Genomic DNA, 24,126 nt, shown 5'->3' with positions numbered 1-24,126 from the left:
TTATAAACTATGATGACCTTGTTCAATTACTAATGTGAAAAAAACTTGTTTTTTCCACTGTTTTAAAAAATAAATGGCAGAGTTTCTGAGAAAAACCTTAAAATTCTAATTATTCTGTTGATTTAAATACCTGCTGTAATATGTTGTGATTTTAATGCTTTAAAAATGCTAATAAGAAGCTAATATTATTTAATGTTTTCTGTCTTTTTGGATAATGTCTTTACAGTATGTTTTCTAACTTATATATTTATGCAACAAATAAAACAATTGTCCTAATGTTTGTTTGACCCAATAGGCAACTGAAAAGGATCAACTAGAAAGAATATTATAAACCTAAATATCATTGTAATCAGAGTCAAATTGAAATTCAACATCTTTTTGTTGTCAATAGTTAATGAACTCTTTGTAACCTTGAAATGATTAAATTGAAGTTTGATTAAGCTGCAGAGCTTTGTGTTGTTTTCTTCTTTTACCTTTACAGCCAATCAGCTTCTTCTGCATCCTCTACTCCTCTAATCGTCTTTTTTCAGCTTCCACCAGTTAGTCCTCTTCTTTCTTTCTTCATCTTTGAAAATTCAACCATCTGTCCTTCTACATTCCTCTCCTGGAAACCAAACCTGCCCATCACCTCTGTTTCCTGCACCAACGTGTCCATTGAAATCTGCACCAATGACGGCTCTCTTACTTCTAATATGGTATGGATATCATAGGTCTGATTCACATATTTGTCAGGCCAAGCCCACATAAATAGAGTATTGTGTCAGTGAGTGCATCTGATGTAAAATCTGTAATAGATAACACAAAGATTTGTGTTGTCAATTAAAGTAAATACAAAGTGTATCATACACTGTTACTAGAAAAGTAGTAATAAATGAATATTGCAGAATAACTGCACTCGGGAGCTGGAACTATTCGACATTTAGCAATTGAATTGCTGGATTTAACTGCTAAAAGAAAACAATGAAATAAATTAGCATTGTGTTAAACTAAAGAAAATGAACTTAAATAATTTTACTATTTTTTACGGTAAACAGATTAAACTTTTGCTAAAAATGTTCAAATTATCAAAAAGAGAAAAGAACGCAGCTGACCTGTACGCCTCTTTAGAACTCGCACCGAGTTTGCTTTAGGTATTATGATCTCTTTCGCTTTCCGTAGATGTTTTTTTTCTGTCTTCTTTGACAGTATGGCTGCCATCAGGAGTGCAGTGACTCCCGGCGTTTTAGGACGTTGTTTATTAAGACAGACGGGGAAACCGAGCCGGGGCAGCTATCCACTGACTGGCATCCAGGATCACGTAAGTTTAATTTGCATTTCAGCGAGTGTTACGTGTGTGGAGAGAAATGACGCAAACTGCGTGACACCGCTGCTAACATGCTAGCCGGCTAGCCCCAGCGTGTTATGTGTGACTTTGAAGCTGATGGGTTATGTCTTATGTAGCAGGAGGACGTAGTTTTTATACTTTAATTTAAAGTAATTATTAACAATGGACATTTTATTTATTTAAACAGCTAAGAAAAAAAATAAACATGTAATAATTGAAGCTGTTTTTCATGTATAAAGCTTAAATAAATGCTTGCGTTCCGCTTTTATTTTGACATTCAGGTCTATTTTCAGCTTAGAAAACGTTTTCCGAAGCCACGCCTCTTTAATTCTTTTAAAGCTACTTTTAAAATGAAGCCCTTTCACAATAAGAGACTATTTTATTTATTCAGTCTGAATAGCAAAGTGTTCATACAGTCTATATATTGTATTCAAGACACTTTATTAGAAGGATTACAGTTTTGTAGAATAACAGTTTTGACCTTTTAAAGAATCAGTTTAAATGTCCTAAATGTGTCGTAGCATCAGTCTGACTCTCTTCCGCCCGCTTGGTGTCAAAGCAGCGGTTGCTCCTCAGGTCCCGGTTGCACACAGTGGTGGGATGTAGCAGTCCTGCAGCCAGGTCCCAGCTGAGCCGAAGACACCAGGGGAGGCTCCTCTGGGACGCCATCAGACACAGCAGCTCACAGGTGACTGACATTTACCATAGAGATGTGATGTATTTGTTCATTAGGATACTATTCTTGAAATACTATTTAGTAAAGCCTCATTTGTCCCAGCCTTTGACTGCATTTGAGAACTGGACTGAGTGAGTGTGATGTCACCCGTAGGATATGGTTTACCCCTGGCTCCGACCCCAAATTTTTGCAATATGGACGTCGCCATATTGGAGCCAAAAGCAGCCAGTAAACGGTGATAGATCTGAGTCAACATTTACCACTCTCACCAATCAGGAGTGAGCTAGTGGGAGGGCCACACCCCCACCACTACAGAACTTTAGACCTCGGCTAAATCCGAATTCCCACCTTGATCTCTAACTACTGAAAAACGATTTTAGTTGTTGTTTTTACTGTGAAAATTGAATATATACGAACATTTCTTCATGTCTATTTGTGATTCCATTGTGTTCTAATGATGAAAATGTGGAAGGTTTATTAAAAAAAATATCTGTAAACATTTTTTTTTTCGCAAAGATTTTTTGCAATGCATTGTGGTCTATATTCACTAATCTAGTGAGCATCGATGTACTCTAGTTTTATCACAAAGACTTCTGGTAAATTTCCAAATTTATTTTGGAATTGTAGATTCAGACAGTACTAGAAAATGGCGAACGCACATTGGTCGGTTTATAACTTGAATAACTTATGCAAAATATATATATATATATATATATATATATATATATATATATATATATAATTGGCAAGAAATGTTAAACTTAAAGGTATCAGAGCAAGACAAATAAAGTAATAGTTGCTTATTTTTCAGTAAAGGTTTATGGGATTTTTCTTTCTTGAAGTCGACGAGTTCTTCCTGTTTGGACATCAGGGGGAGGAGTCACTCAGTCCAGTTCTCTTACACAGTCACTGGTTTCAGCACTTAATCCTAGGGATAAAATAAATTGTTAATTTATTTTCTGAACCCTCTTAAAGCTCCACTCCAATAAAATGGGTATTTTTGGTGTTTCTTGTGACATTATTTTATTTTATTTATTTTTTTTGATGATGGAGAAGATGACTTAAAGCGGCGAGCCTCAAACTCCCTGCTCCGCTCAATTCTGATGCATCCTCTTGCAAAAAATTGGATCCATTTTGGATCAAAACTAAACGACTGAATAGCTCCAATATTTCTCACGATTTAGTAAAAAAAATAGGCAAATAAATCAATAAAAACAATTCAAAACTAACTTTGTTCAGGAAATTCTAATATGTTTCTCTGCTGACAAAATCCGACTGATCAGAAAAATGAAGATGTAAGCTTTTCCATCAGCTCATAAATATAGAAGGAGTAACTCATAATCAGATGAGGGTGTTTGATTGTTTTGGAAACAAAACTGATATTTAATGAAGAAATTATTCTAAAAATTAGAGGATTTCTTCTTTCTGACATGATTATTACCGATATGTTAAATATAGGGTCACTCATCCTTTTTATGTATATTTATAGTGTATTTTTTCAATTTTATATTTATTTGTAGCTCACTGGAGTCAAGTTGCATGTTTTATATGATGGATGATAAATTACTTTAATCAGACTATAGTAAGGGGCTGCATGCTGATTGGTCGATTGGTTTAAGTGGAAATTTTGTGTAAAAAAAATCAACTGTGCATCTTGTTTGTATGCACGGTGAAATATTTTAGAGCCACAAAGATAAAATTGTAATGCAGCGGCTTATCTTTCTAAAATGTAAAAAACGAAAAAAACAAAAGACATTTTAAGTTTAAAGTTTCCTTTTTTCCTCATGAATTCATCTCTGGTTTGACAGATTCCACCTGATGACGGGTTTATGGCGGCGCCGAGTATCGAAGCCTCCAGCAGTCCAGCCGTGTCTCCGCCCACCGGCCCGGTCATCCCACAGACGGTACCTGAACAGGTGTTTGAACCTGCAGCTGAAAAATCCTCGCTTCACCTGCTGATTTGGTTTTCTAACCAAATGTTTGTTTGTAAACCTTTCAGATCGACGCAGCAGCGTCCAGCAGCAGCTCTGCTCCGTCTCTGCTCCTGGAAGCTCCTCCCACTCCCGCCGACCCTATAATATTGCAGTCGGCTGCGGGCGACGCGGCCCCCACTGCAGTGGACCTCCTGCAGGCGCTGTCGGCAGAACCTCGGCTGGCAGAGCTGGGCTTGGCCGGTCACACCCCCGTGGGTCTCATCCAGAACCTGTTAGAGTTCTTTCACATGGATCTGGGTCTGCCGTGGTGGGGCGCTATCGTCGTCGGTAAGCAGCGATTCTTAGAGAGCCGTAAACTACGGCTCAGGCTGTGGAGTTTCACCGTTTCCGTCCGGTTCCAGGAACCGTGCTGGCCCGTCTGGCCGTGTTTCCCGTCATCGTGAAGGGTCAGAGGGAAGCGGCCAAGCTGAACAACGTGCTCCCGGACATCACCAAACTCACCAACAAAATGAACGAGGCCAAGCAGAGCGGGAACAAGTTTGAATGTCAGACTCTTTTCTTTTTATAAGTCTTCTGAAAAAGTGGAGGTCATCACCAGTGGATTCCTGTCTGTTACAGTTGCCAAAGCGTACTCGGAACTGAACATGTTCCAGAAGAAGCATGACGTGAACCCTCTGCGCGGCTTCCTGGTTCCTCTGGTCCAGGTTCGTCTGTTCTCATGACGTCAGACAAAATACTGTTTATGCTATGTTCACACCGACCGATCTTGAACGCATTTTCAGCTCCTGGTGTTCACACTGGACAAAAAGGGAGGGGTATCTTTTTCTTTTTCTACTGTTTATTAGCTCATGGTCGCCCCCTACTGTTGGAAGAGACTTGGTGCAAATGTAGAGGTTTTATTTTTTACAGCTCTATTCCAATATATGAAAGATTTGGTGTGGTATACTTTCGTCCTGGCATAAATATCAATTAGTAATTTCTCCTTCAGGATCAATTTTTAAATGTTTGGCTCTTTTGGGAATTAAAAAGGGACGCGTTTATATGTCGCTACCAAATCCAAGTTTCAGATTGATCAAAGATTGACCTGGTTTAGCCTTCAATGTGTGTTCGGCGGTGTGAACGTAGCTCTAAAATATGAGTGTAACGGATCACACAACTCAACGTTCGGATCAGTAAAAAGGAAAAAAAAAACAACACATAAAAGCCTAAAGTTAATTTTTTGAAACGCTTCAAAACATGTATTTGATCAAACATTTATAAAGTACTTGAGACCAAATCTACAAAAACTGAGAGGAAAAAAAATGCTTCTAAATAGACTTGAAAACGCCAAATCAGTCTGGAATATCCACTAAAAATATATATATATTTTGTCCCTCCCCTCCTAACGTCTGCAGTACACGTGTGTCAGTCCATACAGGTGATGGATTATCCGTTGCACCTCACTCTAAAATAATTTTCTTGGTTGTTTTTTCTTTAAACTGCTATCTTTATTGATTTTTTTTTTGTTCCTGGAAACAGTGAATAATCAGTTAAAACAAAGCGATGGATTCAAATCTTTGATCGCGATCAAATCTGTTTTTATTCTACAATCCTGGATTTTTTTTTCTATGAACTTTTGAACTTTGAGAGTTTAAATAAGAGAGAAAACTATTAAAATATTCACGTTTATTGAAGAAAAAGTGTGTAATGATGAGTTTTAAAACCTTTAAACATCTATAACCCTATTTTTAGAACATATCTTCTACGATAAACAAGACGACTGTATTTCTCAGGTTTTTTTTATTCCTGTTCTGGGGTTTAAATCTCGTTTCTCCCTGCAGGCCCCCGTCTTCATCTCCTTCTTCATCGCTCTGAGGAAGATGGCGTATCTGCCGGTTCCCAGCCTGCAGACCGGAGGAATGCTCTGGTTTACCGACCTGACGGCAGCCGATCCGTTCTACATTCTGCCCATCGCTGTGACCGGGACCATGTTCTTCATCCTCGAAGTGAGGCGGCTGCTAAAGCTGAATACTTTAACGTTGTTCTTGGTTTGAAATGTGAGCGTGGATTTCCGTCCGTTTCCTCAGCTTGGTGCAGAGTCCGGCATTGACAACCCCAACCTGCGAGCCATGAAGACGGTTTTCAGGATCATGCCGTTGATCATCCTCCCCCTCACCATCAACTTCCCTACAGTCAGTACGACTCAAAAGCAGCTTGATTTGTGTTTCTTACTCCATCCTAAATTCAAATAACACTTATTTATTCATATTTTTGTCCTGCAGGCGGTGTTCACCTACTGGCTGACCTCTAACCTCTTCTCACTCGGTCAAGTGGCTTTGCTCAGACATCCCGCTGTCAGGAGGAAGTTCAATATCCCGGAAAAGATCCAGCACCCGGCCTCCGCTCTGCCCCAGAACGATGGGCTGATCCAAAGCATGAAGAAGGGTAAAATGAAAAAAAGAGGACAGATCATGTTGTAGATCACATAACCAGAGTGATAAAGTTCAAACGGATTGTCTGTTATGCCTGATTTGGTGTTCAGGTTGGAAGAACGCTCAGCTGGCTCAGCAACTGGAGGAGAGAGAAAGAAGAATAAAGAACCATCTGGACATCGCCGCTAAAGGTCAGTGGAGACGCTTTTTGTTTCTCCTGAGGCCCAGTTCAACTCTGGAGACAAAAAACTGATAAAGAAATAGAAAAAAACAGCAAAATGTGAATACTTCTTATTTTATTTATTTAGTAAAGCTATTTTTATTTATAATATGTTAGTTTTATGCATCAAACATTTTTTTTTGTTTTTTTTTTTAAACAAAAAAGAACAGCATTGAAACATATTGCTATGTCGCCCCCTTGTGGTCACTGTGATCCATTACACAAAAGTATTTTACAGCTATTTAACAGTTTTTGTTTTTTTTTTAAGGAAAAAAACGCAAGTTCACTAAAGTTTGTTTCATTTAAAGGATAATTAAATTAGTTATAAATCTGTTGCAATTATCTGTACACTTATTTTTTATTTCTTCACATTCATCGTATTTTCTGAAGAGCAGAACTTCACTGTTTCCCCCTTTAATTGAGTTTTGTTCTAATTTGTCCATTTACACTGCAGGTCCATTAAGGCAGACTTTTACCCACAATCCCCTGCAGCAGACTCCTCCCATCGCTGCTGCCTCTTCTAAAGGCAAATCCGCTGATGTCAAAGCGAGGCCGTGGAAGGACACCATCGGATGATCTCTGAGCTTCATTGTGTACATAGATAAAGTTGGATCGTTTTGAAGATGGTTGTGAACGTGTATTATTCTAACTAAAGTACAAACTATGCCTCAAAACAGTTTCCTTTGTCTTATTGTGCAACTCATATTTTTTAGAAGTTATTTCACAATTTTAAAGTCTGATCAAGTTTAGTCATTTCAAAATAAAAATCAAAAAGTCAGATTTTTCTAGAGTTAAATTTGTAATTTGTTTTTATCTGTCAGGTCTGAGCAGAAAAAATACATTTAACTGTCATAAAAACAACAAAAGAACTGTTTTTATTTGTGAAAATAGCCCTTTACTTCACCAGATCAAACAGATCCCAGTAAAAAACATTTTACAAACTCTTGTACAAACGAGTGAATGTGATATTTGAATCTAAAGTCTTTTATCGCTTTGTGCAAACAAATAGAATAGAATAGGCAATTTCAAGGCCGGTCAGCAGTGCTTCAGGGTTTTTCATGTCGGTTTCACAAAAAATACTTTAAATCTCAATTAAATAATTCTATATGAACAGGCACAAGTCCACAGAGAAAGGCGTCTCCTTCAGGAGTGTTGGTGAAATGTTCAAAGCCCCAAAGCCGATTGTCTGCGCGTCCACGATCACGGGTGGATCCAGGTCCAGCTCAGTCCATGTCGGTCCCAAAGAGGCCTTCAGACGGCTGAGTCACGAATGAATGAGCCTCTTCTGGCAGGATGTGAGATCAAACTAGTCTGACTTCACGTCCATCTCTGTCAGGACTGAGAAGCACACCTTCTGGATGAGGACGCCACTTTTAGCTGGAAGAGACGGAACAGAAGGATTAAGACTTTATCTCTGCTTAAATGCATCTGTCATCTAGGGTGACATATTTTTAAAGCTTCATTTACCTAGAAAATTCAAAAACATTAATACACTTTGATCCAAAACTATGTTTTCTATATACACTTTTAGAGATTAAAAGTGTTTCCAAAAACTCTAATAATGTTTGAGTTTAGACACATGCTGCAACTTTTACACTTTTTTTTTATTTAGCCTACACCTATTTGGTAAACGGTGATACGTTTTTGCCAATTATCTAACAAAAAAGTAGTTATTATCAAATCTAATAATCAGTTGTTGATTGTCGTCTTCTGGATGATGATGATGCTGTTTATCCGGCCAGTTAAACAATGATAATTTCACAGACGTATCAGTTCCTGTACAGACTGTTTCTGATCATTCCATCCCTAGAATGAGGCCAAAAAAGTGTTATTTTATTAATCTTTAGCTGCTCTAAAACAATTCTTACATACAGCATTAAAATAGGACTTTTTTATGAAATATGAGAGCTCTTCAAAAGATCTATGAATACGGTTCAACATGTTTCTACAACTATAAAAAGAAAGTTTCAGAAATATTCAGAACAGCCCGTTTGGCACCAACAACCATTCCACACTCAAAGTCACAACAATCACCTTTCCTCTCCATTCTGATGCTCAGTTTGACCATGTCTCAATACATTGAGTTGCTGCCATGTGATTGGCTGATTAGAAATTTGCATTAACTAGCAGTTGGACAGGTGTGCCGGTGAGCGTATATTTGAAACATACTTAAAACATAAAGGTCCACAAATATTTCCACATTCTGAACATATAACTTGAATCTAAACTATTTTAAAATACTTCATTTTTAAACTATTTAGTTCTTTAAAATCTGGTCAAACACGCAGCTCACTTAGATACACGAGAGCACAGCTGCAGGTCTTTCATTTTCCAAATTCATTGGTATTAATCTTCCATTATTTGCATATTTTATTAAAACTTATTGAGTTACTTTTAAAACACACCAATCCTTTTTCAGAACCTGACAGAGGGTTGCTGGAGCCTATCCCAGCTACTGTTGGGTTAAAGGCGGGGAACACCCTGGAATGGTCGCTGGTCTTGCAAGACCACAAAATCACTTCTTTTAGATTCACCAATTAATCTGTGAAGCATGTTTTTGGACTGTGAGGGAAAGAAAATAGACACGTGCACAACAACATTGTAGACCTCACACATAAAGACACACACACTTCCTCAGGAATTCCAAAATATACTTCAATTCTAGTTTAGAGCAGGAAACTGTAGTATATTCAAATAAAAGTTACTCAATATCTGAAAAATATGCATCAGTAGCTTATGCACGTACACGACAGCAACAACATATGTGGGGGTGCAGTCTCAAAACAGAAATTTACTCAATTATAGGAAGTGACTTCAACAATAAGTGTGTTTCAAAATAAAATACCTAAGAAATTTAAAAATATTTCCTACAGAAATGTTCAAACTTCATTCTGAAAGGACAAAGAAAGGATTTGAACCAACACCCTTACATTCACATTGTTTGTATTTTTAATTTTTATTTTATTTAAGAATACTTAATTTTAGACGGCAGAAGAAGAAGTGTCGTCCAAAACAAACATGGAAGAGAATCTGATTCTTTTCCTCTTAAACTTTGATATTTTTCTTATACAGATCAAAAGATTATTATTATTTTCTTTACTTATTTATTTATTGTTTTAGCTACACAGGGCTTGGCAGATTTGTTCTGAAACGTCACACTTTTCTCCCTAAAAGTGCGACTCATACAAAGGAACTCTTTTTTAACAAAAGATAAAGATTTTGTCTCAATGACTCAAATATAAAAAAGAGCATTTTTTGCTGCTGAACGCTAACAACTTTGTTCAACTTTACTCTGGCTCCATATAATATAAAGTAACGACTATTCGACTATTAAATTAGTCGTCAACTATTTTAATAGTCGATTAGTCGACCAATCGTGGCAGCCCGATTGGGTTCAAGATCAAAAATAAATGGGGATATACAGTATTTTCCCCAAAAATATGTTTTTCTCTATAATTTGAGTTGTTACAGATGATTTTTCACCAATTATTGCAGTGTTGTGATATCATCGATACCGTGAGCCACGTATCCCCTTGTATCGTGAGGTACCCTAATCTGAACCTCTACCCAAAATTAAAACCAAAGCATAAAAAATGCAGGAAGAGCCTTTCAAGAGTCTCACCAATAAACTTTCGCAGCCACATCGGCCTCTTATAGGCCGGAATGTAGCAGCAGAGGAAGTAAACGGGCACTCCTGACAGGGCGATGACGATGCCGATCAGGGAGTTGATGGTGTCGCTGTAGAGAGGCACCACCACCAGGAAGACGGTGAGGATGCAGAAGATGATGGGGTAGACCAGACTGAGCTGTGGAGGCAGAAGAAGATCTCCTTCAGTGCTGCGGAGGTGCGTCACAAATCTCAGCGGCTTTGAGGTTCGTTACCTTCAGCGGTCGGACTCTGTCTGGCTCCTTCCAGCGCAGGTAAAGCTGTCCTAGAATGGACAGACCGACGAAGAACCAGTAGCTGAAGCTGTAGTAGTTGATGAGCCTGAAGACGTCCTCCACGCACAGATAAATGAGAGCCATGAAGCCCTGCGGACAGGAACAAAGACGTCAGAACGGCGGGTGGACAGAATGAAAGACGGCGAGGATGGACTGACGTTGAAGAGCAGCGCGGGGATGGGAGTGTAGCGGCTGATGTGGATCATGCACAGGAAGTCGGGCAGGTGGCCCTCCCTGGATCCCACGAAGAACAGCCTTATGGGACACAACAACAAGGTGAGGAGGAGCGGCGGCGAGTGAGGGGGCGGTTTCAAAACGCCATCACACACCTGGAGGCCGCAACGATGGAGGCGTTGAGCCCGCCGAAGCAGGACAGAGCCACGGCCAGAGGGATGGTCCAGTTCATCACGCCAAACACCTGGTCTGCGAACGTCTGCAGGAGGAGGGCGGGGTTTCAAACGACAGCAAACGAGCATCTAAATCAAGAGGTCGGACGCTCACCACAGCCACGGCGTCGCTGTCCAGGATGGCGTTGATGGGGAGGATGGTGTAATAGGCCACGTTAGTCAGAATGTAGATCACCGTCACGATGGGCATGGAAATGGCGATGGCGAGGGGGAGGTTCCTGCAGTGTGTGGAGACAGACAGCAGAGGGCGACAGGATCAGTGAGCAGACGACTCAGCCTCTGTGTGGAAGCAGAACCATGAGGAGCTGGAGTTGTTTGTCATTCAATCTGCCTGGGAACTTTGGGAAGAGCCAGTGATCCAATCAAACAGTCTTTTTTTCTCTCCTGGTAAATGTTTAGCAGAGAGAATCAAGGCTAAAGCTTCAACACAGGCAGATTTTATCACACTTTTGTTCATGAATTTGATCAAAAAGTCAAATTTTTTTCTTTGTTTTTTTTCTGATGTGTTCTATCAGTTTTCTACAGAGCTCCTGAAAGGGAACAAAAAAATCTCTAATCTTTGATAAGAACAGAAAAACAAAACATGTGGTCCATTGAAAGCATAAACATAGTTAACCTGACAGAAAAGACAAACAGAAAAGATCTGAAAAAAGTTCATGCTCTTGAAGCTAGCTAGCATGCTAGTGCTAGGTTTAAAATAAACTCTTTTAAATGTAAATAGAATGCTACGCATAAATATTAGCTTGCAGATGATTCTACAGTAGAATGATCTGATTTGTGGATAAACTTTGATCATCCTTTGATTTAGCTTAGACTTTTTTCTTTTATCTTTTTTGTTTTTAGCCTAAATTGTGGATAAAAAATGAAAAAAAAAAAAAAACTGAAATATTTTTTTGCAAAGCAGCAGTTGTTAAAACACCAAAAAACAGGATTTTTATCAGAGTGGGATTCAAAAGAGAAATAAGGAAGTGTCAATGATAACCATCTAGAACAGAGGGGGGCCAACTACGGCCCATTAAACTATTCAATCTGGCCCGTCAAACTAGAATAAACAATTTTGATTACACGTTTTAATGTTTTTTTTTCTCCCTACAGATGGCACACTACAAATAAATAATAAAAATGTGTTCAGGCGAAAATTAATCTGCATTAATGTAGAGTTTGAAGATTTGTTTTTTTTTTTCGATCCTCGTCTGACGGTCGTTTTTCCAATCATTCTAACACCACATGAACTCAGAGTTTCCTTGAGAGGCATCGACCCATTGATACTAAAATGAGAACAAAAATCTCCAAAATGTTCTGTTTCAAAGTAATTTTAAATCAAGTTTAACCCTTATGCTTTCTTCTGGGGTCCAGATGACCTAAGCATCACATTGACGTGTTATCCATCCCATGACAAATGTGGATGAAGGTGGTCAGTCTGCCACGGACACCAGTGACAAGTTGAAGTTATGGGGTCCAGATGACCCCACTCCCAACATCAACATACCTAGGATAGGCATGTTTTCCTCCGGCTCCCGTGTTATTTCTTTTTTTATGTGGCGAGTTACCAAAGTACGCCATGAATCAGCTCCTGATCCGGCCCTTCTGTCAAAGTTTAGAACCTTTTGTGGCCCACGAGTAAGAAAGTTCGCCAAGAAATGCTGGAATTGAGGCATCTCTGCCTTTTTGAACATGTCGACGTTTGGTTAAGGACCAAAATGGATGTTTTGGGTGTCCCGAACTCATCTTTTTTGACATGCCGGATGTTCAGGGGTCCCCAACATCCAGGACACATACCCTAATCCAGTACCAGTTCGCGTCCAGTGCCACGTCCAGGCCCGATTTGCACCCAGTACAGCATCTGGTACCGCTTCAGGTCTAGTACCGCGCCTGGTTCCGGTTGGGTCTGGAACCGTGTCCGGTGCCGGGTTAGGGTACCAGGTTTGGGTACGGGTACCCAAGTCCCAAGGACCAGTCTGAATCGGGTACCTCTTCCCAAGGGTTGCCAGCGCACCAAAAAACGACAAGTTGGGGACACCAAAAATGTAAAAAAGTTACACAGAGGGGTCCTTAACCAAACGTCAAGATGTGACAAGTTGGGGATGAGAATGTGTTTCATTTTTTGTCTATTCTAAATCAGTATTAGAAATCACAGTGTTTGAATTTGCTTTGAGATTCACACAGATATTTAAAGACCCACTCCAATAAAAATTGTGTTTTTTAACTTGTTCTTGTGGCCTTTTTCTAATGATGGATGACATATATAAAGACAATTACGCTAAAATTAACATTTCTGAGTATTTATTTGTTAAATTGTTGTGAATCAGAAGCAGACGGAAAAAATACAGCTTGAAAAGGAGTGTATTTGTAACTTTGAAAATACAATGGGAATCCAAACTCTCACTAACGGTTGGGGAATGGGGGCGGCCCCGCCCACAATTAAGAGGTGAATTTTTAATGAACTCCTGCCACTCTGCAGAAACTATGTCCTAGAAAACAACACGTTTTTGGGTTTTTTTTGGCTTTAAACAGTATAATCCGAGTTAAAAGACCATTGGTAATGATTTAATAATGGATTTTAAAAAAATGATCAAAGTGGGACATTAGGACATTTTTTCAGTTAATGTGATGGAGATAAGTATCAAATCTTTTAATGAAACAGAAAATAATAGAACTAGAAATTAGAATTGGAAATATAAAGTAGATTTGACTATTACTTGCTGTTAAAATGAGACTTAATTGAAGCAGAAATATAAAAAAATCAGATAATCTGTCATTTTTAACTACCTTTTTTCATCAGTCCTACTCCGGTTTTGAGTGCTTTAGTTTAACTCACTGATTTAATTTAAAATGAAGTCGAAAAGATAAGTATGTAAATAGGATTACAAAGGATGCTTTTTGATGGAACTGGCTCACCTTTCGGGGTTTTTGATCTCCTCTGTGACAAAGTTGAGCGTGTCCCATCCGGAGTAGGAGAAGAGCGCCGAGTAAAGAGCCAGGGCCAGGTGTCCGGGATCCCGCGTGGAGCCGTCGAACATGCCGTCAAAGTTCTGCGTGTAGCCTGGAACGCAACATTTTTTAACCCTTTAACACCTGAGATGTTAAAGTTCTACAACTTACTGTAACTTTTTTAAACTTTTCAATGTAATTCTAGTTGATTCTGAAGCAGAGAAAAGCGCGGCCGCGCTTTTCTCTGCTTCAGAATCAACTTGAATTACATTGATTGCTCCAACGGTTGAAAAGTCCCATTAAAGAGTGTTTGTGATTGAAATGTTCCGGTTAGCTGAGTTTGTGTTCCTTCATTTGCCATCTAAGCAAATATTAAACTAGTTTCATAAACTGTCTGTAGATCATCATCTCTGCTCCACATGATCCACATTTCCAGGGATTATTAGACAGCTTCAGCACCTTGTCCGATCTTCACCAGGCCGGTGATGATGACGGCGATGAGGGCCAGCACTTTGGCGTAGGTGAAGAAGTCCTGGACCCTGGTGCCCCATTTCACATAGGCGCAGTTCACGAAGGTCAACAAACCTGTGAGAAAGCAGAGATTAGTCAGGTCTTTTTTAAATCTGACTCAGTGGTGACTTTTGCCTCGTAAAGCGTGCGCGTGCCAGCGTGTTTCCGCGTGGCCGGTTTAAGGAAACGCTGCTGCTGACTGCAGCAAACTGGCCTGTTGTTTGTCAGACGAGGAAACAGCTGAGAGCAGCACATGTGAGGCAAGATGCAACAAGGAGACCGGAGGAACAGTTTTTCAGCTAAAACTATAGATGAAGCTAAATTTGACTTAATAATTCTATTTAAAACCTTGTTTTTAGACATTTTACCAGGTTCTGAGCTACACTTTTACAAGATTTTATCATATTTTCTATATTTTTTTCCTCTCATTAAGAGCTACAAATACGGAAATTATTAATAAATAGAGTCAAAATCTTATTGCTCCAAATTCTACTGAGGAAAAACTTGATTTTAGACTCAAAAAATTCAAATTACACTGTCATTTTTGTTTAAATCTTAAGGATTTTATTTAAAAGTTCCACAAATATTGACAATTGACATTCAATGTCATTATTTTGAAGCAAAAATGTAGCTTTATGTTCCAAGAATAAGTAATAGTTTCAATTTTTATCAGAATATGTTAAAATGCTAGTTCTAAATTAGGTCATTCTACTTATTGAACTATTTTTTTACTGTGATCAAAATAAAATAGAATTCGGTTCATAAAACAAAAAAATACGAATTATTTGCTTCAAAAAGGCAAGAAAAAAAACATATTTTTGGCTGTTTAGCGTTCAGTTTGAAGACATTTTTCTAATAGTCAGTTTTTTGTTAATTTTTCAATTTTTTTATCTTATTTGTTTCAAGAGTTTGATATTTTGCTAAAAAAAATTATGGTTATGTAAATAGATCATTTTAGCTAGAAATAAGGCAATTATTAATAAATAGAGTCCCAAAATTTTTTGCTGCATCCTCTACAGTAGAAAAACTTGATTTTAGATTAAAAAAACACATATTACTCTGTCATTTTTGTTTAAATCTTAAGGATGATATTTAAAAGTTCAATAAATGCTGACAATTTATAATCAATGTCATTATTTTTTAAGCAAAAATTTATATTTATGTTCTAAGAATAAGTAATAGTTTCAACTAGTTAAAATGCTTGTTCTAAATTAGATCATTTCCACTTGTTGCACTAGTTTTTTTACTGTGATCAAAATAAACTACAATTCGGTTCATAAAACTAAAAAAATACAAAATTATTTGCTTAGAAATTGCAAAAAAATACAGAATTTTCAGCTGTTTAGCATTCATTTTGAAGAATTTTTTTCTAATTGCCAGTTGTTTAGATATTTTTTTAATTTTTTAATCCTCCTTGTTTCAAGAGTTTGATATTTTGCTATAAAATTTATGGCTATGTAAATAGACAAATCATTTTACTACTTTCTAGTGATTTTTTCTTCAGATTAATGCTCTTTCCTATTTTTAGACTAAACCTTTTTGCAGTGAAGTTGTAACTTTTACTGCAGTATACACTAAAAACTCACACTGCAGATAAGAAGAGAGCGTTACGCTACTATATGTCTTACATTATTGCCCTCCTTTACCTTGAACGCCGTGAAAACATGTTTTTGTGCTTCTCCCTGTCTTTATCTTCCTCTGGCTTCTTATCTGCTCATGATTCTCTCACTTCACAAAGGTGGAGGCTAAAAGCTGCTGCTGTTCCAACTCTAAGCTTTCGCGGGTGTGTTTTTTTTCTTTTCTTCTTTCTTTAAAAGCCCTGACGGTATTGCCAAAGAGTTAACCGGAGCGGCTTTATCTGCAGGAGTTATCACATCCCGCTGACCTACATCTTATTAGTCAGTGGTTTCAAGAAGACTCCAACACAGGACCGTATCACTCTTTCCTCCTCTGTCCTAACCACTGAGTTAATCTATCATCTCCCACCGCTTTGACAGCTGGAGGATCAGAACGAGGACGTCGGGACGTCCCGGACAGAACAGCATGAAATAGTGGAGAGGGATGATGATTCAGACGGTGCTGACAGTGGAATGATAGAAAACCAGGAGGTCTTGAGACTCTCGCACTGTGACTGTATATAAGAACTGGAACAAGTGAGAGTGACATCACCCATAGAAAACGCCTTACATCCACCTCTAACCAAATAAAGTCAATTCGGTCGCCAGGGATTTGGTTGCAGACAACAAAGATGGCACCCATGCATCATGAACCAGATATCCGGAAGAGGAAGGTCACGCCCCATCCCTCCCCTGACGATTTTGGTTTCCATGGTGGCCCCACCTGTGTCCTGTGTGCCCATGTTGGCTTAAATGAGCACTCAGTGGGTTAGCTCAAAACAATAGCCAGCCGCCCCGTGGACAGCGAAGCTCGTTAGCTTGCTACAGCAGAGCTTGCTAGCTCAATACAGCGGAGCTGGTTAGCTCGATACAGTGGAGCTTGATAGCGGAGCTTGCTAGCTCAATACAGCCGCTAGCTCTGCTTGATACAAAGGAGCTTGCTCCAGCGGAGCTTACTAGCTCCATACAGCGGAGCTTGCTAGCTCTCCCCAGCGGAGCTTACTAGCTCCATACAGTGGAGTTTGCTAGCTCAATACAGCGGCTAGCTCCGCTTGATACAGCAGAGCTTGCTACAGTGGAGCTTGCTAGCTGACTACAGCAAAGCTTGCTAGCTTGCTGCAGTGGAGCTTTAGCTCCATACAGCGTGCGAGCTTGATAACTCCATACAGTGGAGTGTGCTGGCTTGATGCAGCAGAGCTAGCTACTGAGGAGCTCGATAGCTCACGGCAGCGGAGCTCACTAGCTTGCTACAGCGGACCCTGCTAGATTGATACACCAGAGCTTGCTAGCGCACTACAGTGGTGCATGTTAGCATGCAACGCCATACACAGGCTGACTAGCATAGTGAGCCAACCCACTGAGTACCTACTTAAGCCAATGTGGGTAAACATAAATGGGGCCACCACAGAAACTGCGGACAATCCCATTCGGAGCCCACATTTTCTGCCCACTTTGAAACCATATGAGCCCCATTTGGCCTTACTGGCTGCCAAAAAATGTCCTCCATCTATGTAAGGCAGGATGGTGGAAGGTTATGACAGCATGTCTTTATATAGCGCTTTTACCTTGGTTTAAAAAGTGCTTTACAGTCACATATATAAACATATACTCACATTCATTGGACTGTGGGTACACTGGCGCCAAGCTGTAACCACCAGAGGCAATGTGGGGTTCAGTGTCTAGCCCAAGGACACTTTGACACATGAAACCAGACCTGCAGAGGTCAGCTGCTCTACTTCTGCACCTCAGCTTGAGGTATTAGTTGTTTGTTCACCTATTCTGGATCCCTTCCTGACACAACCCTGTGTGTTGTCCACATGGACGGCGCAGGGAGAGACTTAGCCGCTATTTTGAGGCACACCTAATTATAAAATACTAAGAAGTGTTTTGAACATATATGTAAAAGAGGAATTTAACTTGAAAAGGTTAAACTTTTATTAAACTTAAAAAAAATCTCATTTTGGAAACATTTAACTGATTATAAGAAAACACACAAGCCTTTTAATTTAAAAAAAACTGACCTGATGAATCATACAACACAGCAAGAATCTGAACTTAGAGATCATATTTTTTATTTCGCTTTAATTAAAGCTTAAGAGATAAATAACAATCAATAAATGTGATGGTTATATTGCTAACCAAATGTCAGGGGCAAAGGGTGTTTGACTTTTAAAGATCTGAAAAGAAGTGACAAAAAATTCAACTAAACTTGCAACATGCTCAGGGTGTACCCCACCTTCACCCAACAGCAGCTGGGATAGGCCCCAGCAACCCCATGACCACAGATTCCATGAGTTCTAAAATGGACAGATTAGACATGAAAGACATGTCAAATCAGAATCTTTTGGCAATCTTTCTTGTTGAAGCTCTTTAAAAAACTAAGGAAAACTAATAAATAAGTAATTTAATCATCATAAATTTTAATTATTTTTTCATAATCATTCAGTGAACCCACCACAGACAGGAAGTGGGTTTGGTTTTACGGTCCACTGCAGAGCTGAGCTGTCAGCGGAGATGCATGAGGAGGTCAGATTGTTCCTGCGGGGGATGGACTTTACCTCCCAGCTATCAGCCCTCTGATCACGGCTTATCATGAACGGCACAGGTGTGTACGCACTTGTGCTATGAGTGGACACGGCACGTGCAGTTTGAGGTTTTTTTTTTCAGGGAAGAAGGTGAATGAGAACAATATGGTTGTGATTAAGTTTTAGGGTTTATCCGTGACACTTTCTAAGCTTGCTGTGAGTTTTATTAGTTAATAATCTACTTACACTCACTGGCTCACCTGTCCAACTGCTTGTTAATCCAAATTTCTGATCAGCCAATCAGATGGCAGCAACTCAATTCATTTAGGCGTGTAGACATGGTCAAAACTGAGCATCAGAACAAGGAAGAAAGGTGATTGAAGGTCGCTTTGTTGATGGTGTCAGACGGATTTCAGAAACTGCTGATCTACTGGGATTTTCCCCCACAACCATCTCTAGGGTTTACACAGAGAATGGTCAGAATAAGAGAAAATATCCAGTAAGCTACAGTTCTGTGGGTGGAAATGCCTTGCTGATGTCAGAGGAGAATGGTCAGACTGGTTCCATCTGCTAGAAAGACGACAGTAACTCTAATAACCACTGGTTACAACCGAGGTCTGCAGAAGAACATCTCTGAAGGAACAACAACCTCTAAGCAGATGGGCTACAGGAGCAGAAGAAGACACCAGGTGCCACTCCTGTCAGCTAAAAACAGGAAACTGAGGCTACAATTCACAGACTCATCAAAACTGGACAGTAAAAGATTGGAAAAACGTTGCTTGGTTTCTCCATTTCTGCTGCACCATTCAGATGGTAGGGTTAGAATTTGGTGTCAACAACATGAATGATCCTGGCTTATATCAACGGTTCAGGATGGTGGTGGTGGTATGATGGTGTGGGGGATCATTTCTTGGCGCTCTTTGGGCTTCTTGGTACCAATAAAGCCTACTTGAGTATTGTTGCTGACCATGTCCATCCCTTTATGGCCATCTTCTGATGCCAGCAGGATAAGGCTCCATCTAATAAAGTTAGAATCAGACTATTGAACATGAACGGAAGTCACAAAATCTCAACCCAATTGAGAACCTTTGGAATGTGGTAGAATTGGTGAAACAGGTGCCAAAAAATCGGCAACAACTGTGAAGCTATCATGTCAAAATGGATCAAACTCTTTGAGGAATGTTTCCAGTACCTTGTTGAATCTGTGCCACCAAGGATTAAGGCAGTTCTGAAGACAAAAGGGGGTCAAACATGCTACTAGCAAGTGGCTGGGGGGTATAGAATGTTGTAGTCGCACTGGTTTCAACAGAGAAATGTTTGATTCTATGTCCATGAAGACTTTATCACTTCAGAAAAGCAGTGACTCAGCACAATTTTGCATTATTACTGCTGATTGAGCAAACATGGTTTTCTTTTTATCTCCTCAGAACCAAGATTTTAGGGTGGACCAGTTCCTCTTTCATGTAACGTCAGCGGGACTTTCTGCTGCAGACCTGCTGACTGCAGCCGCCACGTCACCATTTTTCACTTCTCCAGTCTCCACAGCTCACATGTTTTTTTTTTTAACTGTGGTGAAAGGAAGAACTAATGTGTACTTACATATGCAAGCAGCTGCCAGCAGCCTGTTGGCCACGTATGGCGGTATGCAGGTGGGGAAGATGGGCTGCACCATGTAGTTGGAGAAGGTGATGGCGATGATTGCCTGGCTGGTCGGTTCGATGATCAGCAGCGACGTCCACAAGCGGATGAAGGCCAGGAAGCCCCCGAAGGCCTCCAGGATGTAGGCGTATGACGCCCCCGACTTAGTGATGGTGGTGCCCAGCTCGGCGTAGCATAAGGCCCCGAATACGGAGAAGATCCCACCGATGGTCCACACCACCAAGGAGAGGCCGTAGGAGGCGCTGTGGATGAGGACGCCTTTGGGGGAGACGAAGATCCCGGAGCCGATCATGTTCCCCACAATCAGGCAGACCCCGTTCAGAAGGGAGATCTCCTTCTTCAGCTTCATGGACTCCTCGGAACTCCCTGACTTTATGGATGGGGGACCCCCGTTTGTCCCCTCTTGTGTGGGAGCAGGACTGTAAGACGCCATTGTTCCTGCTTAATCAGAACAGTTTCCACTCAGGAATCACAGTCGCAAACAAAGATGATTGATTTTTTTTTCCCTTTCTTTTCCTCCTGTTATCTCCGTTTGTCCCCCGCCATCTGTGAACACAAACAAGGTCAAATCAGGGGATGCTGTTGCCACGGAGACGGGTTTCTGGCAGCATCTGTGTCATAAATACCAATTTTATTACAAGTTTAATTTGGTCAAACTGTTATCACATTGAAATGCCTCAAGTGCTGACCCAGGAACAAGCGGCACAAAAACATATGAGGGCACACGTTGTGGATCAGAGAGCCATTAGGCTGCGCGGCAAATGGCCTTTTAAGGTTGAGTGTATTTACAGAGAGAAAGGGAGAGGAGCAAACATGCCTGAAAACGCCGGCTCCTCATTAGCAACCGAAAGCTAAGCAGGAAACACGGATTGTGACATGTTTTGCCTCAGTGACGCCCACGCGTCCACACAAACACACACATCTGAGAGTGTCAGCACACTGACAAGTCACATGTTTTTCCAAAGTTCATTGTTTCAGCACAGACGGAGTTAAATGATGAGACAAGCATGAACTTTCAGAATGGTATTAACCCTGTAGAGGCCACTACATCAAAGAAATGATAGAAAAATCAAAATCTACGATTAATTTTTGTATGACAAAGTATGAATTAGGATACTTTGAATGATTTGGTTAGTTTTTGTTCACAACAATGTTAGTTTAAAATATTAATGCTCAGGAAAAAAGCGACTCATTATCTCAAATTGAATCTACACATTTTTAACACATTGTAAATTTACTGTAAACAAGTAATTGTCAACCAATTTTACATACTCTCAATCCAGCAAGTAGTTATTTTTTTAAATTAATAACTATAGATGAGTTATTCTAACAACAAAGTTGTGAAAATTAGCTAAACCTTTTCCCGCCAAAAGTTTTACGGAGGCAGCCATTTTGAAGTGAGCAGGAAAAGTTCTTCTACTGCCCCTAGTGGAATGATGATGAACTGCAGGGCATAAAACGTGGACCTTTATGGGTTTTTGAGAAAACCTGATGCGTCTCAGAAATATATTCTTTAAAATCCAACTGTAATCATCTTTTGATCTATTTTAAAATAATTTTTTAGCTTACAGCCCTTCAAAACCCCAAGCTAGCATTATCAGTGCAACAAAAATGTAATATTGGAGCTAACCAGCGGTACAGTTTTGAGCCAGATTCCAGCTCAAACGAGGAAAACAAAAGACATACATTGATCTTGTCGTCTACAGGTGGATGCGTCAAATTGAAGTGGACCAGAGAACTTCTGGTCTGCTAATTGTAGCTTCTAGGTCACAAATATTCACAAATAAAATAAATACTCAGAAATGCAATTCTATGCTTAATTTTCTAAATATATGTCCTCCATAATGAGAACAATGCCACAAAAACATACTTGAAACACAATTTCATTGGAATGGAATGTTAAATAATGATAGAAATTGCTAATATAGTGCTAAAATAAAATAAAAAAAAGAATAAAAAAGCCAACTTCATGGACATTCAGATAAATTGATGGGATAATCAACCCCGAGCGTAGTAAACAGTGAGAACCTTATTTGCTGAGAGACAGGACCATCGAAGCCTGCCAGATAACATGATGTGAGCAAACACAGACACACATTCTTCCCTTCATATCTAACCAGAAACCAGAGGTGGGCTCAGGTACCTGGAGGCAGCAGCACATCAGCAGCACATCTTCACGGAGGAGACTCTATGGATTGAAGATCCTATGAAGTGTGCCAGAGACTCAGAGGTGAGGCTGTTACAGAAAACAGAGAGCAAGGTCCAATCGCTGCTGATAAGTTGTCACTCTTGAGTGACTCAAAGGAGATCATGGTAATAACAAAACATGAGGAAAAACATTGATTGATTTAACTGTATCCCAGGCTGCAGGATGTGCACCAATACTAATATAAAAATTGAAAAAGATAAGAAATATTGCAGCTTTCCTGGAGACTTTTCTATGAAATGATCCAAAAGTCTCCCTCTAGATTAGACTTGTAGTGATAAAAAAAAGTCAACCAGCGTCATGTGTAATCACTTTCAAAAAGTTAATAAATGTTAGGCTAAATTGAGTCATCAAAACCAAATCAATAGAAAAAAACTCTCCAAGCAGCAGACTCACCTTCCTCCAAAAGTCACCGGATTACAAACGATGACAGTTTGTTTCAATCAGCTCCCCAATATAGTCAATAATAATAGCTAAAAATTAAAATAAAAAGCTTCTCCTCCTGCGTGAAAAACAGCTGTTTCCTCTTGTTTTGGCTTCCACCTCTGCGCTTTATGGATTTCTGCTTCTTTTATTACCAAGGAAACGAGTCAGAGGAGAGGAGGGGACACCGTTTCGGTTCCTCACCAGCACATCCCGCTTTAATGACATGATGGCATCAATCAGGTGACGTCATCAGGCGAGGGTCGTGAATCAAAAGCTGCAGAAAGACGCACGAACAAACACTAATCTAATCTGAGTCTGATATCATTTTGATAAATTCTCAAACTGAACCAAAGAAAATGTGCCACTTTGCTGCATTTGAAACACAAAACGTCAAATAATTCTGTAAAAATATACAAATATTTCAAGCCATATATTTAAACACGAACTAAATGCAAAACAAAACTGTTACCGGTTTTCCCAAAACTACTATTCGTTCAAACTGGGAATTGCAGGAACTATGCTGCCCTCTTGTGGACACAAAAAACAATGCAGAAATCTTCATGAGGGGCCAAATAAATAAATACTTTTTTCCCCTTAATATGATAGGTTTTTATTTTAAAGTGCTTTAGAATGTCTATAAAGTATAAGGCTACTGCCAAGTAAAAAAAAAACTCCTCATAGTGCATAATAACATATTTTTTTTTAATTCATAGAAAACTTTTCTGGACTAAATTAGTGTTGATGTGTTCACCACTCTTTATTGAGGTTACTGGCAGTTTTGATGTGAGATACTTATTGTTTTTCACAGATTAATGTATGAAGCATTTAACTTTGGTTCTGTGTTTCTTTGGTTGTTTGCGTTTTTTGTAAGTAGTTACACCTACCCGTAATACTGCTTTTCCTGTCTCTTATTTTATAGTTCTTTTTTTGGGAGTCTTCTAATCTTTATTTCTTTATCTTGAAACGTATAAACAAGTAACGAATAAAACATTTATTCTATGTTTTAAAGATGGTTTTGCATATTTTTTTGTTGTTTGTGCATTTATTGTATTTAGTTTTGCTTACCAGTAGTACTGTTTTTCACGTCTGTTGTTTTATAGTTCTTTTCTTTTTTGTGTCTACTTATCTTTTTTAATTGTTTTTTATTTATTAAAAAATATATAAATACGTTTTTTTAATCATTTATTCTATTTTTAAAAAAGAAAATCCTTTCAAAGTTCAATAACGAGTTAAAATTGTACTTTTTTGACACAACAGCTCATCTGCTCATAATCCCATTAATTTCTATTAAGTTTTTGAATGTAAATACAAAAAATGTATGCTAATATCTCACTCTAAA

The 24,126-nt window shown here is 39.2% G+C and overlaps 2 protein-coding genes across 5 annotated transcripts; one reads left to right on the top strand and one right to left on the bottom strand.

Moving 5' to 3' along the window:
• Positions 1-1,141: 1,141 nt before the first annotated feature.
• oxa1l (OXA1L mitochondrial inner membrane protein) lies at positions 1,142-7,239 on the top strand. Of its 2 annotated transcripts, none has more exons than XM_024287803.1 (11): positions 1,142-1,297; positions 1,887-2,012; positions 3,809-3,904; positions 4,000-4,261; positions 4,336-4,479; positions 4,553-4,638; positions 5,755-5,919; positions 6,001-6,105; positions 6,196-6,358; positions 6,456-6,536; positions 7,020-7,239. In XM_024287803.1, the coding sequence occupies exons 1-11, from the start codon at positions 1,187-1,189 to the stop codon at positions 7,139-7,141; spliced, it is 1,461 nt and encodes a 486-aa protein (XP_024143571.1). In that variant the 5' UTR covers positions 1,142-1,186; the 3' UTR covers positions 7,142-7,239. The 2 variants fall into 2 exon arrangements, with proteins under 2 accessions (XP_024143571.1, XP_024143570.1); XM_024287802.1 differs by having other exon boundaries at positions 3,809-3,916.
• Positions 7,240-7,435: 196 nt separating this feature from the next.
• Positions 7,436-23,130, bottom strand: slc7a7 (solute carrier family 7 member 7). Of its 3 annotated transcripts, none has more exons than XM_024287804.2 (11): positions 22,758-23,130; positions 22,299-22,391; positions 20,096-20,701; positions 14,305-14,430; positions 13,813-13,957; positions 11,009-11,132; positions 10,837-10,940; positions 10,666-10,762; positions 10,448-10,597; positions 10,188-10,371; positions 7,436-7,942 (listed from the first exon to the last, which is right to left on the bottom strand). In XM_024287804.2, exons 3-11 carry the CDS (start codon positions 20,586-20,588, stop codon positions 7,872-7,874), a joined length of 1,494 nt encoding a protein of 497 aa, XP_024143572.1. In that variant the 5' UTR covers positions 20,589-20,701; positions 22,299-22,391; positions 22,758-23,130; the 3' UTR covers positions 7,436-7,871. The 3 variants fall into 3 exon arrangements, with proteins under 3 accessions (XP_024143572.1, XP_024143573.1, XP_024143575.1); XM_024287805.2 differs by having other exon boundaries at positions 22,299-22,359; XM_024287807.2 differs by lacking the exon at positions 22,299-22,391.
• Positions 23,131-24,126: the final 996 nt, after the last annotated feature.

The sequence above is a fragment of the Oryzias melastigma genome, linkage group LG18 (genome assembly GCF_002922805.2).
Source record: "Oryzias melastigma strain HK-1 linkage group LG18, ASM292280v2, whole genome shotgun sequence".
NCBI lineage: Eukaryota > Metazoa > Chordata > Actinopteri > Beloniformes > Adrianichthyidae > Oryzias > Oryzias melastigma.
The sequence above is the reverse complement of the archived record's forward strand: the minus strand, read 5'-3'. Positions and strand labels throughout refer to the sequence as shown.